Source organism: Mauremys mutica, chromosome 6 (genome assembly GCF_020497125.1).
Source record: "Mauremys mutica isolate MM-2020 ecotype Southern chromosome 6, ASM2049712v1, whole genome shotgun sequence".
NCBI classification, from domain to species: domain Eukaryota; kingdom Metazoa; phylum Chordata; order Testudines; family Geoemydidae; genus Mauremys; species Mauremys mutica.
Genome location: NC_059077.1, coordinates 99,511,025 through 99,529,180, shown reverse-complemented (window position 1 = coordinate 99,529,180; position 18,156 = coordinate 99,511,025). Strand labels below are relative to the sequence as shown.

General features: G+C 45.8%; 1 protein-coding gene across 2 annotated transcripts in view; it reads right to left on the bottom strand.

Moving 5' to 3' along the window:
- SLC24A2 (solute carrier family 24 member 2) overlaps nucleotides 1-18,156 on the bottom strand; it is a 204,641-nt gene that overhangs the window by 53,039 nt on the left and 133,446 nt on the right. For both annotated transcript variants that reach the window (XM_045020327.1, XM_045020328.1), the window contains one exon: nucleotides 7,678-7,728. In XM_045020327.1, the coding sequence (XP_044876262.1) occupies nucleotides 7,678-7,728 (51 nt within the window). The remainder of the gene's footprint in view (nucleotides 1-7,677; nucleotides 7,729-18,156) is intronic.

Genomic DNA, 18,156 nt, shown 5'->3' with positions numbered 1-18,156 from the left:
AAAAAAAATCAATTTTTTTTCCATCAGAAAGGCATTTTCCATGAGTTTTGGTTGAAAATTTCAGTTTGCAGCAGTTTTTGGTTTTTCAGTGGAAAGATGAAATTTTCATGGACAATTGCGATTCAAACTAAACATTTGCGGTTTTTATCTACATTTAGCACAGAACTCCCCCTCCCCCCATTTTCTGATCAGCTCTTCTCTGGGCTCCTCCCCTAGTAGCCTCTGGGTGTCTGATGGAGGAGAGCGGAAAAGCCAGTCAGCAACCAGATCACAACAGTTAGCCGTGGCTACTCTCATGCTATCCAAAGCTGGAGACTCAGTAGGGCAAGTGGAGGAACCAGAAAGTAGACCTGAAAGCTGAGATCTTTTGGTGAGTTGACATTTTCAGCCCTGAAAATACCACAGTAATTGTGGTATCTATTTGATGTAAAAGGGAGGCAGCCAAAAGTGGAGAACTAGCTACTCTGCTGCAGCGCTAGAAGCATTTTAGAAACAACTTCATTTATTCATTCTCACTACGAACATAGCAATAGCCTACTTACTGTGAGCAACAGCAGAAAGGGGTAAGTGCTAAACAGTCTGAATTTGTAAGGCCACTACAACAGTAACCACCGGTTGTTACCTTGCAGAATCCACTTCCATTAAGCTTGCGTCATTTCTAAACAACTGGGGTAAAATGGAATCTGAAAAGCCTAGAATTGTACTTTCAATGACACTGTTCATAACTCAGCGAAGAGACCAGTTTTAAATGGAACTTTCGTCTGGGTACAAGCCACTCTGAAGAAGTGAAATGATGAATGAAATACAGCACAGTTCAGTTCTAGTCAATGGGTTTGGGCACTTCAGTATTATTTCTTTCCGGTCACTGGGTGTAGATTTGAAAATGAACTTGAGACTCCAGGCTCTGGTTCATGTGAGATTATGAAGAATACTGGTAATACCTCAGGCTATGTGTATACTAGAAGTGCTTTACTGGTATAAGAATCCTGGTTTACAATACCAGCAAAGCACTCCTAGTGTGCATGCACCAATCCCAGCAAATCTGCACTGTCTCCTGGTATAGTAAACCACACCCACAAACAAAACAACTGCAGTTTTGCCAGTATGAATATGTCTACACTAGGGGCTTCTGCTGGCAGTTATGACAGTCAGGGATTACACCTATTCACCTCCCTGACCACCATAGCTATGCTGGCAGAAGTCTGTTGTCAGGGGCGGCTCTAGGCATTTTGCCGCCTCAAGCACGTGCTTGGCGTGCTGGGGCCTGGAGCCGCCCCTGTCTGTTGTATAGCCTTAGATGGAAGAGACAGAAGAGAGGGGAATCAGAGATTCTGGACAAGACTCCCTCTCACATTCAGCTACCTAATTAGGAAACAGAATCGCTATCAAGTGTAGATATGCTCTCTGGAGCTGGAAATGGAGGAAGAAACAGGCAGGAATATGTTCTGCCAGATGTCATGAAAATTACTAAAGGCTAGTGGAGTTTAAATGTTAAAATAATCTTTACAAAATTCTCTTCTAATTTTAAAAGGATCAACCTGACATAGTGATGAGACAATAGTACATTGAGTAGCCCTGCAGAAATTGTGGGTTCAGATATAATATTAGATTTGGGTTCTTGCCTGCTGATCTTCACTGGCCCCCAAAATTTCTGCCTTCATTGAAATCAGTTGGGTTAGATGGATGTAACTGAGGGCACAGTTTTTCTGAACTAGTACCTGAGGAGAGTGTTTAAAGTGCTCTGCTCTTCTAGTACCACCATTCAGATATGTATAGAGTAGTCTAGATCAGTGGTCCCCAATCTTTTTCGTTTGGCAGGCGCCAGATGACGAGCCACGGAGGACCGTGGTGGCGGACGAGCATCTGCCGAAATGCTGCCGACAAGCAGCAACGTCAATAGGCGTCACAGCCGAAATGCCGCTGTCACGTTATTGATTTGAACAGGGACCATATAGAACATGGTTGCAACCAAAGTCCTGTAGTGGCACCAAATCTTATATAAAGGGGGTCAAATGAAGTGTCTAAGACAAGGCTATGGTTTGCTGGTTATGATTATACTGTCTATACATGTGTATCAATTTTGTAGTTGAAGTTATGAATATTGGCTCTATACTGTCTGTATTTCAAACTTATGCTATGCTTCTGGGAAACATCCCAGACAAGTTGGTGTTAGCTCTGCCTAGCCTGCTTGATGCCCCATTAAGGACCATCAGCTACACAATTGACCATTGAGAGAAGGCAGATACGCCTTGTAACTCAGCAAAGTATGCAGGAACTTGCCCACGTAACTCCAGACTCCATTTTGCTGTAATTTTCCACTGTAAGAACAAAGAGGTGTTCTTACACCTGGAAAAGACTATAAAAGGCTGATGCCTCATCTCCATCTTGTCTTCAGTCCTGCTCCATACCTCTGGAGGGATTTTGCTACAAACGGAAGCTCTACAAAAAGGACTGATGACCCATCCCAGCTGTGGATCTATTCCAGAGACTTGTTTTGAACCTGCAGTTTATTCTATTGCTGCTGCAAGCCTGAACCAAGAACTTTGCCATTACTGTATGTAATTGATTCCATTTAACCAATTCTAGCTCTCATCTATATCTTTTTCCTTTTATGAATAAACCTTTAGATTTTAGATTCTAAAGGATTGGCAACAGCGTGATTTGTGAGTAAGATCTGATTTGTATATTGACCTGGGTCTGGGGCTTGGTCCTTTGGGATCAGGAGAAGCTTTTTTCTTTTACTGGGGTGTTGGTTTTCATAACCATTTGTCCCCATAACGAGTGGCACTGGTGGTGATACTGGGAAACTGGAGTGTCTAAGGGAATTGCTTGTGTGACTTGTGGTTAGCCAGTGGGGTGAAACGAAAGTCCTCTTGGTCTGGCTGGTTTGGTTTGCCTTAGAGGTGGAAAAACCCCAGCCTTGGGCTGTGACTGCCCTGTTTTAAGCAGTTTGTCCTGAACTGTCACTCTCAGTTGGGTCCCGCCAGAACCAGCATCATTACAGCCACCGACAAGCAGCATCATCCAGAGGCATCGGCGGCATTTCGGTGGCAACGCCTCTGGATGACGCTGCTTGTCGGCAGCATTTCTGCAGATGCTCGTCCGCTGGCCAATACGCGGGCGCACTTAGATGCCCCAGTGGAAACCATGGTGCCCGCAGGCACTGCATTGGGGACCCCTGGTCTAGATAATTGCCAGAGTTCATCCATATTACTGTTCCTTCCAGCTTGAAGAAAACATACTAAAAAGGAAGGATAGGCTGTGACTTAATAGTTTCACTGCTGCCTTAATGTAGTTGATTTGTGATGGTCCATGTAACTTGCACAACACTTTGAAATGCATATATTCCAATGTAACATTACAAAGGAAGATCAATGCATTCCTGTGCAGCACAGAAGCTTCCGTGTGGATCAGTTGTCAAGACTAGGGTGACCAGATAGCAAGTGTGAAAAATTGGGACTGGGGGTGGGGAGGTAATAGGAGCCTATATAAGAAAAAGAGCCCCAAATCAGGTCTGTCCCTATAAAATCGGGACATCTGGTCACCCTAGTCAAGACATTAAAATGGGAAAGTTTTTCCAGATGAAGAGATAACAGAACTCTCTTTTATACAAAAGTACAAGATTAATTTTGAAATGGACAGATCATTTAATCAACTGTGTGTGTGGGGGAGGGGGCAAGTGAGAGGAGGGATGGAATGTATATACATTTATGTTATTGTAATAATTATTTATACTCATTTGGCACTAGATTCTGTTCTCAATTAGAACAGTGGAAAACTGGAATATCTCCACTAATTTCAGTGCTGTTGTAAACAATTTCATTGTTGTAAAGGGAGGAACTTCAAAATGTACAGCAAAAAACATTTTCAATTCATACAAGTCACTTTTATCCAGTGGGAGTCAGTATTTAACAAATCCAGAAATATGAAAGCAGTATGGTCCAACAGTGGAAAGAAGGCATCAGAAGGAACTGCAGTTCAATGCAAAAATAACATAAATAGGCAGACACTTTGAAATACACAATTGTGATTTCAAGATGGCTGTGTTACAGGAAGTAAAGTTGTAACATTAAATACTTTTCAGTCAATCATCATATAGTTAGCTTAAGCTAACTAACTTGCACATACTACAGTGCTGTACATATTGACATGGATTTTTCTAAGCATTAAGAAACAAATGATATTTTATGGCTATGACATAACATCACTCTAACAACATGCAGCTATAAAATTGACATCCCCCGCCCCTAAGATGGCAGTGGAATTTTTCTTTTGATCTATTTGTTGGAGCACTGCATAGCATGGATGGGTGCAGTTTGGTCTCAATGGAACAAATATTACCTTCCCAGTCTATGTAGAATACAAGCTAGGTAATTTTTGTTATGGTATCTAACTTCATGAAGGAAGAGAGGAGACTTATGAATGGCCTAGTCACAATTAAGTTATCCTAATTCTTTTACAAATGAAGTTAAATGTTCAAAAAGAATCAGGTACCATTAAGCTTAGAAGAATTGTTTAATATTATTCTGCTTCTTTGAGGCATGTTATAGTGAAGAAGTAGGTTTTACTGTATGACTTGGAGATATAGAAGAAAGGACTTTTCTCAATATCCTTTAGGAGGATATTCCAGAGCCTTGAATCTGCTGTTGAGAAGGTTTGAGCGCCAGCTTCATTGAATCTATACAAAGGCTCTGCTAAGTGTAGTACAGATGACCACAGTGGCCATAGGAAGTCATGGAAGAAGAGGCAGTCTCTGAGATAACATGGCAGATTCCATTTAGGGCTTTGTAAATCAGAAACCTGAATGGGGAAGCAGCATAAATTGTGAAGCATAATATGTTGTCTTTGACTCATCCTTTATAGGAGCCAAGCTGTCATATTCAGCAATAGTCCTAATCATGTCCAGCAGGCATCGCAGGCCAGGGGAAGTTGAGTCTCCCCAAACAGCCAGGGGTGGCCCCGCCCAAGCTCTATCCCGAGGCTCCCACCTGCTTCCTACTCTGCCCATGTGGCCTGGTTCACGTGCTGCCCATGGCCATAGTTTCTTCTGGAACTTCTTACCTAGGGCCAGTTACAGAGCATTACATCACTCTGAAGGTGATGAATTCATGAAGCATTGTAGCTTGGTCATTTTTTGAGAGAAATATATACAGCATTCTTACTAGCCTAAAGTGGAGAATTGTGCTTTTGGCAGCAAATGCTATTTCATTGTTCTGGGTCAGTAATAGCCCAGGGCTCCATGCTTTTTCTGTTTCTGTCTAACCCGTTTTTCAATGGAAAATTGGGTTCTCAATTTTTTGTCAAAAAACCAAACACCCGAAACTCAAAAAGAAAAATCAACCCCCAAAATATTTTATTCTGGAAATGCCATTGTGGTTCCTCATGAGAGTTCTCTACGGGCCAAGCTCCCTAGCTAGCCTTTATCTCACATGATGCACTGCGTCTACTCACCAAGAGGGGGACCATGGTACACCATGGGAGATGTAGTTTGATTAGAGAGCCCAGCCTCTAGAAGAGAATGGGGACATGAGGCACCACAGTGGCATTTCTGAATAAAAATATTTTCATTTGCAGTCAAAATATGGATTTTGATATTTTTGTCAAAAAGTTAAAATTTTCTGCAGGAAATTTCTCCTCCCCCCTCATTTTCTGACTATGTCTAACAACCTCACTGTTGCTTGGGAACAATATAAACCAGAAGCTGCTTTATTCACTGGGATATCTGTCATACAGAACTGTCTGTGCTGAAGGGAAAAGGATATATAGAGCTGTGTGACAGCTTTTCATTAGTACAGTTCTACAGTATAATTATATCTGAAATCAGCAATTTTTTTCAGGCATTTTATTCACTGGTGGAGGCGGCGGGGAAGAGGAGCGGTCAGAAAGTCAAATACTGTGGCTGGGTAATGTACTGATCATTAATAAGCTAACATTTATAGTCATGCAAGATAAGAAAAGTCCAATCTTATGCTCCAGGCCATAAAGTTGACTGCCACAAGGTCAGAAATGAACTTCCTCTCTCCTCATTTCACATTCAGGTACATCTAAGATAATGCTAACAGAGGTAGGATATCAGACTAGACGGTACAACCTTTTGATCCTGTTGAGCAAATCCTTATGTTTCTAATGGCAGTTTCTTACTTGGTTAACGTAGCACATTATTTTATTTCATATGAAGTCTATGCTATTATGACAAAATAGGAATAAAGTAGTTTGAATTCATATAACACATTGTATAAGACTATGTCTACATTTAAAATGTGTAGGTGCAGCACTTCAGTGTAATCCACCTCCCTGAGAGGCAGTCGCTAGGCAGACAGAAGAATTCTAGTACTGTTTACATCGGTGGTTAAGTTGGCTTAACTACATCTCTCAGGGATGTGGATTTTTCATGCCCCGGAGAGAGACAGCTGTAGACTAGCCCTAAGTGTACCAGCTGGACAACCATGCAAAGTATGGCAAAGCTTCAACTTTCATGATCTTCCATGCGAGTCGGCAGCCAGTTCCATCTAAGGAAGAGGTCAGCATCTTGCAGCATGGGAGGGGAAGCTAGTGAAAATAGAATACTCACTGACTTGCAGGAGCAGGCCTTTGGCTATGAGATGCTACATGTTTTATTTCTCTGAGGAACTAACGCATGTACAAGAAACAAAAACAAAATCATAATAAAACAAATAGTTTTGAAGGCTTCTATTCAAATATCCTATATTTCAGCTTGATTTTGGATACTGAAAATATCTCATTTTAACCAAAAAAAAAATTGAGCTATTTGTCTCATATATGCAGCATTAGAAATGAATATGAACACATGGCCAATTTTTACAGCAGCCTCAAGCTGGTCTTCAACTTTGAATGTGCAATTAATTACAAGTCCAAATGCTACTGTAACCACCCATTTGGCAGATGCAATCAGGTAGTTAGACAATAGTCCCTGATTCTGCAAACATTTACCTCCCAATTGAGGGAAACATCCCAATTAAGGAAATGTTGACTGCACTAGGACTTAAACATGTAATTAAAGTTAAACGTGTCTCAATGCTTTCCTGAGTCAGAGCTATAAGCACTGACCTTCTAAGTTAATCATAAGACTCCCATTGGTTTCACTGGGCATTGGATAGGCCTTAAGTACTTCCTACTTATAAATGTTAGCAGGATTGGAATCTTAATGCTAACATCTGTGTTGAAGTTAACTATGCCCTCAAAATTATTCCAGAAAAACTGGAAGGCATTTTAAAAAATCAGGTTAACTCATAGCTGTTGAATAAATCAGAAGACTGAGGTCGTTAAATAATTCTTCTCAGACTTTGTGGTTAGGTCATCCATAAATGAGCATATCTTATTGAATGTGTTATGTCAAAGCCACAGTATAAAATATATAGATATAAGTATACATTATATACTAGTATATACTTACTAGTATATATGTAATATTTACTTCAGTGAAAACATTATCTGTTGTATGTCTTTATCTGAAAGAAACAAAACTGCAAATGCAAATGACAAAAATGTGAAAAAAAAGAATGATGGCGGATCACACACTGTCGGTGAAATCATGCAAAGAGGAAATACATAATACCTCAAAAGAAGGAAGAAGAAAAAAAAGAAAAAGCAAACACGTAAAAGGCACTAAAAAGACTTACAAAAAGCAAATACAAACAATTCTAAAATATTTCTTACCTTCTTCAGTCATTGTGTCATAATATTTTAGTTTTCCATATGATCCAAGCTCTACAACATTACAGTAAAAGACACAAAGATAAGGAACCAGCAGACATTCAAGAAATCTACACATTTGCACATGTGCTTAATAAAATTCAGAGTGATTATGTAAAATTTCTGCAGAATTATAGGCATACATGGACTGTTGAAATGGTGAACAGTGATTTTTTTCACTGCAAATTTCAGAAGTCACTTGCTACAGTGAAGTGACTTGACTGGATGGGATTTGGGGACAAGCACTGTAGTTAAGGACTAAGACTATATCTACACTAGAGACCTTACAGAAGCACAGCTGTACTGCTTCACCTGCGCTGCTGGAAGGTCTCCTATGTAGCTTCTTTGTGCTGGAGGGAGAGAGCTCTGCCGCCTGCATAATTAAACCACCCTCAATGACCGGTGGTAGCTATGTCGGCAGGAGAGCATCTTCTGCTGACAGAGCTCTGTCCACACCGATACTTTTGTCAGTGAAACTTATATTGGTCAGGGGTGTGGTTTTTTCACATGCCTGACAGACAAAAGTTTTACTGACAAAAGTACTAGTGTAGACATAGCCTAACTTTCAGAGAGATGAGTGATTTGTGGTACCATAATTTATTTTAGATACTTTACAGAGGACTGAGTTGCAGAAGTGCTGAGAACCTGCCCTTTGCAAATCAAGTTATTTTAATGTGTTTCAAGTTGGGCACCCAAAAATTGAGGCACCCCAAATGACAGTCACTTTTTGAAAATGTATGCCCTAATGAATGCCCTAATGAATGCCCTAATGAATGGGTCTCTAGGTTTGGAATCTAAAAACAAAGGATCTAATGGTGGTTCCGATGCTGACTTGCTGTTGGAACGTGGATAGTTAACTTAGACTTAGTTTTATCATTTGTAAAGCTAGATAATTTGTATTTACCTACTCCATGGGGTTATGTGACATCTACTTAAAAATGTTTGTAAAGAGCTATATGTGTACATAGTATTTATTAAGGCCAGTCAATGGCAGAAGAAGGAATAGAACTTCGGAGGACCCTCCTGACACTCAAGCCTGTGCTTATTCCTCTAGAGAATTTGGTTTTTGTGAGGCATCACCTCCTCTTCATCCAGAAGTTAATTTTTTTTCTGTGAAGCTTTTTCTTTCCAGTTTTGCATGATTCATTATGAATAATTTCCAGTCTTCCAAAATGTTATGTAAAATGATATTTGAGGGATTCAAAATCATGCAAAATGTACTGGAGAAAAATTTTGCATAATTGTGACATTTTTCATCAATTTCACTCAGTTCTACCTTTAATGTAAAACTTTAATAATTGCACTTCTGAGTATTCAACACTTAGCAGTAATAGCAATCTTAAAATTTATAGATATCTAACAAGCTGATGAGGAATTTTCAGATCAATTATTCTTTCCTCATATTCATGAAAGCACTTAAGAAATTAATTATAAAAATGCTAGCCCATTATTTTGTTCTTAGCCCATTGTTTGGAGCTGATGTACTGCATGTTCTATTCAAAGAGTTGTTTTCACTTGGGTAAATTTCAATAGACATCTTGATCTTAGTTTTCATTCTAAGGTATTATGATGATATGCAAATCTGGTATTAAAAAGATCCTTTGTTTCTACTATCAATTTCAAACATTTGATTCTGTTAGATGAGCATTTCTGAGGCCACTGACGTGATACAGGGAAAACTGGCATAAAAATAAAGTCTAAAGTCTTTTCTTTATCACTATGATTTTTAAAGTGCTGTACACATTACACTATTCACTGTAAAATATTGTGTTACATGAATAATCAACATATTAGCAAAAATTGATCATATGTAATGATATATATTCATATTTGTACAGTCTCTGTTCTTTTCTCCATGAGTATGTAAATGTGCACACACACACACATACATGTATATAAATATCATTAGTCTCATTTAGAGCAAAGAGAAGTCTACTGAAGAAAGGGTTTTATATAGTTTTGTAAAAATAAGACGGTTACTCACCGTTGTAACTGTTGTTCTTCGAGATGTGTTGCTCCTATCCATTCCAGTTAGGTGTGTGCACGCCGCGTGCACGTTCGTCGGAAGATTTTTACCCTAGCAACACTCGGTGGGTCGGCTGGGCGCCCCCTGGAGTGGCGCCGCTATGGCGCAGGATATATACCCCTGCCGACCCATCCGCCCCTCAGTTCCTTCTTGCCAGCTACTCCGACAGTGGGGAAGGAGGGCGGGTCTGGAATGGATAGGAGCAACACATCTCGAAGAACAACAGTTACAACGGTGAGTAACCGTCTTTTCTTCTTCGAGTGATTGCTCCTATGCATTCCAGTTAGGTGATTCCCAAGCCTTACGTAGGCGGTGGGGTCGGAGTTAGATGTTGCAGAATGCAAAACTGCTGAGCCAAAGGCTGCATCAGCTCTGGACTCTTGGACCAATGAGGCAAAGGTGTGGACCGAGGACCAGGTAGTTGCACGACACAACCCCTGAAAGGGTATGAACAGCAAAGAATCCTGTGGCACCTTATAGACTAACAGACGTTTTGCAGCATGAGCTTTTGTGGGTGAATACCCACTTCTTCAGATGCAAGTGGATGAAAGGGTATGTGAGCCAGGAAGGCAGCAGAGAAGCCTGAGCCCTGGTGGAATGTGCAGTAAGGTGGTTCTATGGAACATGGGCCAAAACACAGGAGGTGCGGATGCACAACGACATTGAAGATGAAATCCTCTAGGAGGAGACAGGTATGCCCTTCGTCCGGTATGCCGGTACGACAAAGGTTTGGGGGCGTTACGAAAGGGCTTTGTCAGCTCGATATAGATTGCGGACGCCCTATGGACGTCTAGGGAGGGCAATTGTTGCTCTCCTTGCGATGAGTGTGGCTTCGGAAAGAAGACCGGAAGGAAGATATCCTGGTTGATATGAAAGGCCGACACCACCTTAGGGGGGAAGGTCGGACGTGGTAACAACTGCCCTTGTCCTTGAGGAACACAGTATACCGTGGGTCTATCGTGAGAGCCTGAAGCTCGGAGACTCGTCTGGCCGATAGAAAGGCTACAAGGAAAACTGTCTTCCAGGACAGGTGTCAGTGAGCATGTTGTCAGTGGCCCGAATGGGGCAATCATAAAACTGGTTAGAACCAGGTTGAAGACCCAGGTTTTGGTGGGGGCCAACTGGGGGGGTATAACGCTCCAAACCCTTGAGGAACCTATAAACCACAAGGTGTAAGAATACGGAGTGGCCACTCTCCGCTGGGTGGAAGGGAGAGATGGCTGCCAAGTGTACCCTTAAGGAGGACCGCGCCCGGTGCTGCTGTTTGAGAGACCAGAGGTAGACCAAGACGGAATGGATCGGGACCTCGGCGGGAGAAACATTGTGCGTTACATAGCAGCAGGAGAAACGCTTCCACTCTGCCAGATACGTTAACCGAGTGGAAGATTTCCTACCACCCAGGAGAATCCTGTAGAACCGAGGCTGAACAATGTAACTCGGATCGGTTCCGCCACGCAGCAGCCATGCTGTGAGGTGCAGGGATTACAAGTCCGGGTGGTGAAGCTTACTGTGATCCCGCGCTATGGGGTCTGGGCAAAGAGGAAGGGGAATAGGGTTGGCTACCAACAGGGGTAGCAACCTGGTGTACCAGTGCTGCCTGGGTCACGCTGGAGCAATCATGATCAGGTGCGCTCTGTCCCTGCGGAGTTACAGCAGGATCCTGTGAACCAGCCGGAACGGTGGAAAAACGTACAGCTGATGACTCATCCACGGCATCAGAAAACACCTCCAAGATCGAGCCCAGGGAGAGGCCTTGGAATGAAGAGAACTTCTCTCTCTTTTCGTTGTCGCGAGAGCGAAGAGGGCTACGCGGGGAAAGTCCCACTTCCGAAAAACGGAATGGATAATGTCCGGAGGAAACGACCACTTGTGAGACAGGAAGGATCTGCTGAGGTGATCCGCCAGCTGAAATGCCTGGCATACAAGGCAGACTGCTCTCAGCTCTGGGAAATCGATGTGCAAGGCCAGCTCTTGAGCCGACCGAAGGCCGTGAGTGCGAAACTGACCCAGGTGAGCACCCAGCCGAGAGATGGGGTGTCTGTCATGAGGGACCCCGAGGGGTGAATGGGACAGCATGCCTGGATACACCAGGGAGGGCGCTGACTCCCGGTCGAGGGAGCCTAGGATGCTCAGGGGGAACGAGACGACCATGAGTATGCTATCTCTGCCCGGGTGGTACACCAAGGTGAGCCACGATTGAAGTGGACGGAAGCGAAGCCTGGCATGTTTGGAAACAAACGTGCAGACAGCCATGTGACTCAGGAAAACCTAGGCAAGTGCGAGCCAAAGTTGTCGGGAAGGTCTGTAGACCTTGTACAATTGTTACCATCGCCTGAAACCGAGGCTGAGGTAAGCAGGCTCTGGCGAGACTGGAGTCCAGGATGGCCCCAATGAATTCTATTCCCTGTGTGGGAATCAGAGTGGATTATTCTATTGATCATCAGGCCTAGACACAGGAATAGGTCCATGTCGATGCCCACATGACTGGTAACTTGGGCCCGGTGGGCCCTCGAATGAGCCAATCGTCTAGATACGGAGAACGTGTATCCGACGGTGGCGAAGAGAGGCGGCGACTACAGCCCTGCACTTTGAATACACTTGGGCTGTATAGAGGCCAACCGGGAGGGCCGTATACTGGAAACGACGGTAGGCCCCAAACCGGGGGTACCTTCTGAGTGGAAGAGAAATGGCGATGTGAAAATACGCGCCCTTCATATCGAGGGCGGCATTCCAGTCTTCGGGACATCGTGAACTTGTTGGGGTCCCGCAGGTCTAGGATAGGTCTGAGAACTCCCTTCGCCTAGGGGATTAGGTTTCGTCCTTAGATACGTCCTGTATAGCTCCGATGAAGAGGAGCGTCCGCACCTCTTGCAAGAGGAATCGCTCGTGAGAGGGGTCCCTAAGAGGGACAAGGATGGGTAGGCTTTTTTTTTTCCCCATTGTGGTTAGAAGGACCGCAATTTTGGCTCCTTTGGGGTCCTGATTGACGCCTACGACCGCGTAAGCGACTCCTGCTGGCAAAGTCCTGTCTTTGTCTAGTCGCAGGGTAAGAGCAGTGAGGCTGGGGATGGAAAGGTCGGCGTTGAAGCACCAGTGTGTGCATGCCGAGAGAGAGAGTGCAAAGTGACCCTGCTGCCCTTTAGGCTTTGCAGCCTAGGGCCAGTTTTTTTCAGAGAACAGGCCTTTGCCATTGAAGGGCAAGTCCTGTATAGTGTGCAGCAGCTGCGAGGGAAGGCTCGATAACTGGAGTCATGAAATGCGCCTCGTGGCAACACCCGAGGCCAGAGTCGTGGCAGCGGAGTCAGCTGCATCCAACGAGACCTGAGGGAAGCCCTCACCAGCTTCTTCCTTTGTTCCAGGGCATCGAACTCTTGATGGGAGTTCTGAAGAACCGACTCTGTAAATTTGCCCACCGCCACCCATAGTAGCGGCTAAGCAGGGATTGCTAGTTTGCTACACAAAGTTGCAGGGCTCCCGCCGAGTACATCTTACGGCCCAGTAAGACCATTCGCTTAGCCTCCTTGGATTTAGGGGCTGGTGCCTGTTGGCCATGGCGTTCCATCCCATTGAGGGACTGGACGACAAGGGAGCAGGGGGGGGGAGATGTACATATAGGTACTCGTACCCCCTGGAGGATACCATGTACTTGCATTTCGATCAGAGGAGGGCCCGAGGAGTATGTTCCTGCCCCTGCCTCATCTGGGGAGGAGGAAGAAGAAAGGCCAGGGACAAGCGGGTCCTGTGTGGGCTCGCGCTCCTGGACGACCTCCTGATCCGGTGGGATCTGGGAGCCCAGTGGCTGAACCGGGGCTTCCTCTGTACCGGTCGGAGGGGAACGGCTAATTGTCGCCTCTGGCACCCAGAGCTCCGACGGAACGGAGCGAGATGGGACCACCGGTATGCCTCTGGCGTGGTAGTATGCCCAAGGTGACTAGAATGACCACTGATAGGTCTCCTGGAAGACTCTGGAGGGCACATCGGAAAACCAAGTACTGCGCATATGAAGTGTCCGCACGGGGCAACACTGATGCGTGGCTGGATGGCCCTGGAGGAGCTGAAAGCCCTCGGTAGAGTCTCCCTCTCTAACTGACGTCGCTCGACGCGGCACCGGGGATCGGTACCGGGAGACATACCGGTACCGAGAACGGGACCTGCCACCAGAGCTGTGCCAGGCGGTCGACCGAGAGCGCGAGGCTCGATGATCAGGAGTGGCGACGGGAGTCCCGGTGCCTGGGGTGGTGCCGGGAGCTGGATCGGTGCTGAGTGTACCGGGCCGGCGAACGGGATGCTGACCGGTGCCGCGAGTACTACTGGTACCGAAATGGAGAACGGTGCTGAGACTGCGAGCGGCGTCGGGACCTCGATCGGTGACGGGACCGAGAACGTCTGTGGGACCGCGATCGTGAACGGTGCCGCTCTGCGGTGCCGATGCCGAGTGGCGTGAGCAAGACAGGCTCGCCGATAGACAATATAACCCACACTGGCGGTGCCGGGGGTTAAAGCCGCGCAGGCTCTGCCCTTGCCATCAACTCCCTCGCTGTGGAAATGTTTCCGGCGTGGAGGGAATAGTGAGCTCGACAATAGCTCACACCGGGGAGCGTTCAGGTGCTGGACTCGACGGCTCTTGCGTGGCCGGAGTCTACGGTGCTGATACTGTCGGTGCCGCAGCAGGAACCGGTGCCGGGCAGTGCGACGTAGTAGAGCGCTCGGGCTGTGGAGCAGGCATCTCAGACGCAGCTAATAGCGAGCTCGACCACGGTCCATACCGGGGAGCTTTCCAGCACCGGACTCGACGGCTCTTGCCTGGCCGGAGTTAACGGTGAGGATATTGTTGGTGCCGCGGCAGACATCGGTGCTGGGCGATCCGACTGAGCATAGCGCTTGGCCGCGGAGCAGATGGCTCGGACGCAGCTTCATAGCGAGTTCGACCACGGTCTTTACCGGGGAGCTTTCCAGCACCGGACTCGACGGCTCTTGCCTGGCCGGAGTTAATGGTGCGGATATTGTCGGTGCCGCGGCGGACATCGGTGCCGGGCGATTCAACTGAGCATAGCGCTCGACTGTGGAGCCGGCGGCTCGGACGCAGCTTCATAGCGAGCTCGACTACGGTTCGTACCGGGGAGCATTCCAGCACCGGACTCGACGGCTCTTGCCTGGCTGGAGTTAATGGTGCGGATATTGTCGGTGCCACGGCGGACATCGGTGCCGGGCGATCCGACTGAGCATAGTGCTCGGCTGTGGAGCAGGCGGCTCGGACGCAGCAAGGATATTGTGCCTCGTCATCCTCCAGGAGAGGGATCCATGCCGAGTGGAAGCCAGCGACGGCCGGTGCCGAGAGGCCTTGGTGGTACCGGCGATCCGGTGCCGAGGGAGCGCTCCTGGAAGACTAACCAGGGCTCGGCGCCGAGAGCGGAGGAGCAAGAGCTGCCTCCCTCAGGAGCTGTTTGAGACGAAAGTCCCGCTTCCCTTTGTTCTCGGATTAAAGGCCTCACAAATGCGGCACTTATCTGTGAGGTGAGATCCCTCGAGGCACTTAGGAGAGGATCTCTTGTTGGCATCGGCTTGTGGCCGGCCGAGCATTATAAAACCCTGTGGACCGGGCATCGGACCCGGCACCGGGTGAGGGGATGGGGATAAACCCAGAACCCCTGTGAAATAAATACACTATACTATACTACAAACAAATAACTACAACTATAAACATCTGAACTATATACTTAACGAGAGAAACTACGAGTAGCTAGGGAAGTGGAGGTCAGCTAAGCCGCGCTCCACTGCTCCAACGACCGACACGGGCGGTAAGAAGGAACTGAGGGGCGGATGGGTCGGCAGGGGTATATATCCTGCACCATAGCGGCGCCACTCCAGGGGGCGCCCAGCTGACCCACCGAGTGTTGCTAGGGTAAAAATCTTCCGACAAACGTGCACGCGGCGCGCACACACCTAACTGGAATGCATAGGAGCAATCACTCGAAGAAGAACTTTCTATAACAAAGGAAGTTCTAGTCTGTACATGCTGGTTTTAACCCTAAAAAAAAAATACGGTGATGATTTAGCACCTGAATTCCTTACCCAGACAAAACTCCCACTGACTTCAGCGTGGACTTTCCCTGAGTAGGGAGCTCAGGACTGGATACATTGTTTTAGTTAGAACTCTGGTTATCTTAACTACAGGGTTCAAATTTTAACAGTTCTTCCTCTTTTAAACTTGCTCTCCCTGATGTCTGTCCCAGTTCCCCTGGGATCAGATGCACTGAAGACTTGGGAGAGAAGCCAGTGGAGGTTCTTGACAGAGAGAAGAGTGAAAGGAGGCCCTAAAGGAAAGAGGAGCAGTGAAATGGGACCAGGAAGTAGATGCATGGGAACAAGATAGCAGATAAGGGGATGGATATAGTAATCAGGAAAGAAGGGGCCAGTGGGGGCGGGGGCAAATGGAGTAGGGGATAGGAAGGGAATACAGCACTGTGGGAAAGAAGTCATCTACCCAAGAGAGGTTGGGAAACTGACAAAACAATAGTGTGGAAAGGCACTAGTGTAAGACAGGGGACCTGCTGGGAATGGGATGAGACACAGAGGAGATTTCCAACAAAGGAAGGGTGAAGAACATAGACTCAGATACCCAGGCAGAAGAAAGCAAAATCACAGTAGAAGGGCACAAGAGGCAATACAAAGGAAGGAAGACATATGCACAATAAGAATGCATGATGCCAGCACTGGTTGTGTTCCTGGAGTTTAGATATCGTGGGTGTGCTGCCAAGACCAGTAATTTCAGACTAAAAGGATTAAAAATCGTGTAAGTCTCACATTGTTAGAAAAACTACTGCCTGGGAAACTCAGACCTTGCAGGTGAGAATACATTCCCCAAAGCTTTTATAGTCCTGCTCATGCTTCGCACAACCAAGAGGGTAGTGAGCGCACTGCACACTGCACTATTTTACAGTCCACTGTACTTACTGATGTGAGTTATCCCATTAACTTGAATAAGACTACTTGGGTGAGTATGTGCTAGTCAATAGCAGTATAGGTAAAAGAATTGGGTGCTAAATGGATACAACAAAAATGAGAGTAAAAATGTTAGCAATGTCCATTCTGTCACACTTTGCCATTTGGTATGTCATCTTTGGAGTTCCATGGATGCAGGCATTTCCAAGACTACAGCTCTTGCATGGGAATTGCAGCAGTGATGGGTCACGGTGAATAGAGCATGACACAGACCACTGAAATATCTGGGGATTAAAATCCAGTAAACAGACAATATAGGATGTGATATGATATAACTAACTTTGAGATTCCCTCCTCAGATTGAGCCTACTTTCTGAAGATTTAGTCCAAAATTTTCAGACTTGGGTGCCAAAAATTGGGCACCAAAATCTATATATACAAATTTGTTGTTAAAATATTTCACATTAATATTAACCTGATATAAACCTTCCAACAGGTAGATTTTACTGAGTACATATTTTGCACCTATTGTGCAAAAACTAGGCTGTCTTACTGCCACCAGTGTCTCATATCTTGGAATGTGACAGCTTCTGTTGCACAAGCCCTGGAGTGCATCTGACCTTTGGGGTTCATTTGAAATCTTCCCATTGTAATAGATCTTTCATTTTTATCATCTTGCCATTGAAAGATGTTTTAAGGGAGGGAGTGAACTGGTTTGCATACAATAGGGACCTATACAAATGTTCATCCAAAATTCAAACTGAATTCTACTACCATTTATTTATTTTTGGAGGCTCTTTGAACCTCCTGATTTCAGTCAGAAACGAAATATTGTGAAAAAAATTATTCTTACTGCTGTTTATGATTAGAGCTGGTTGGGATTCTGTGTCTGGGGATTGTCTGAGCCTTTGTTCCCTGGATCATCTTTGATCAGCCTCAATCAGCCTTGTGATCACCCTCCCCTGTGTGATTAACAAGGGGATAGGGCTGACCTAGGAGAGAAGACCTTAAAAGCCAGAGGCTAAGTGACCAAGGGGAGCTAGCAAACGGGATCACAAATAGGGGAATTTGAGAAGGATCTTGTGGGCGGGAGTCATAATATAACTACTATGATTAGGAAGGGACACATCGCCAGTGCCAACACTGCTCCAGTCTCCTCCACCTACGCCTGTATCGAGACAGACAACCTAACCATGGATGCCTCTACACAGATCCTGGTGTGGATTTGCAGAAACTGTGGCCTGCATTTCCCACTCTGAGAAAGTTAGGTTGGGGGGACCATCAAGTGTGAAAAGTGCCTGCTGGTGGAATCTCCCAGGAAGCAGGTGGGAGAGCTACAGGAGAAGGTGGCTAGGCTGAGGAGCATCCGTGCCCATCAGGAATTCCTCTAGAGTATTCATATGGAGACATCCAAGGCTGAGGAAGCTATCCAGCTACAGAAGATTGCTGTCACACCACTGGGGGAGAAGGATATG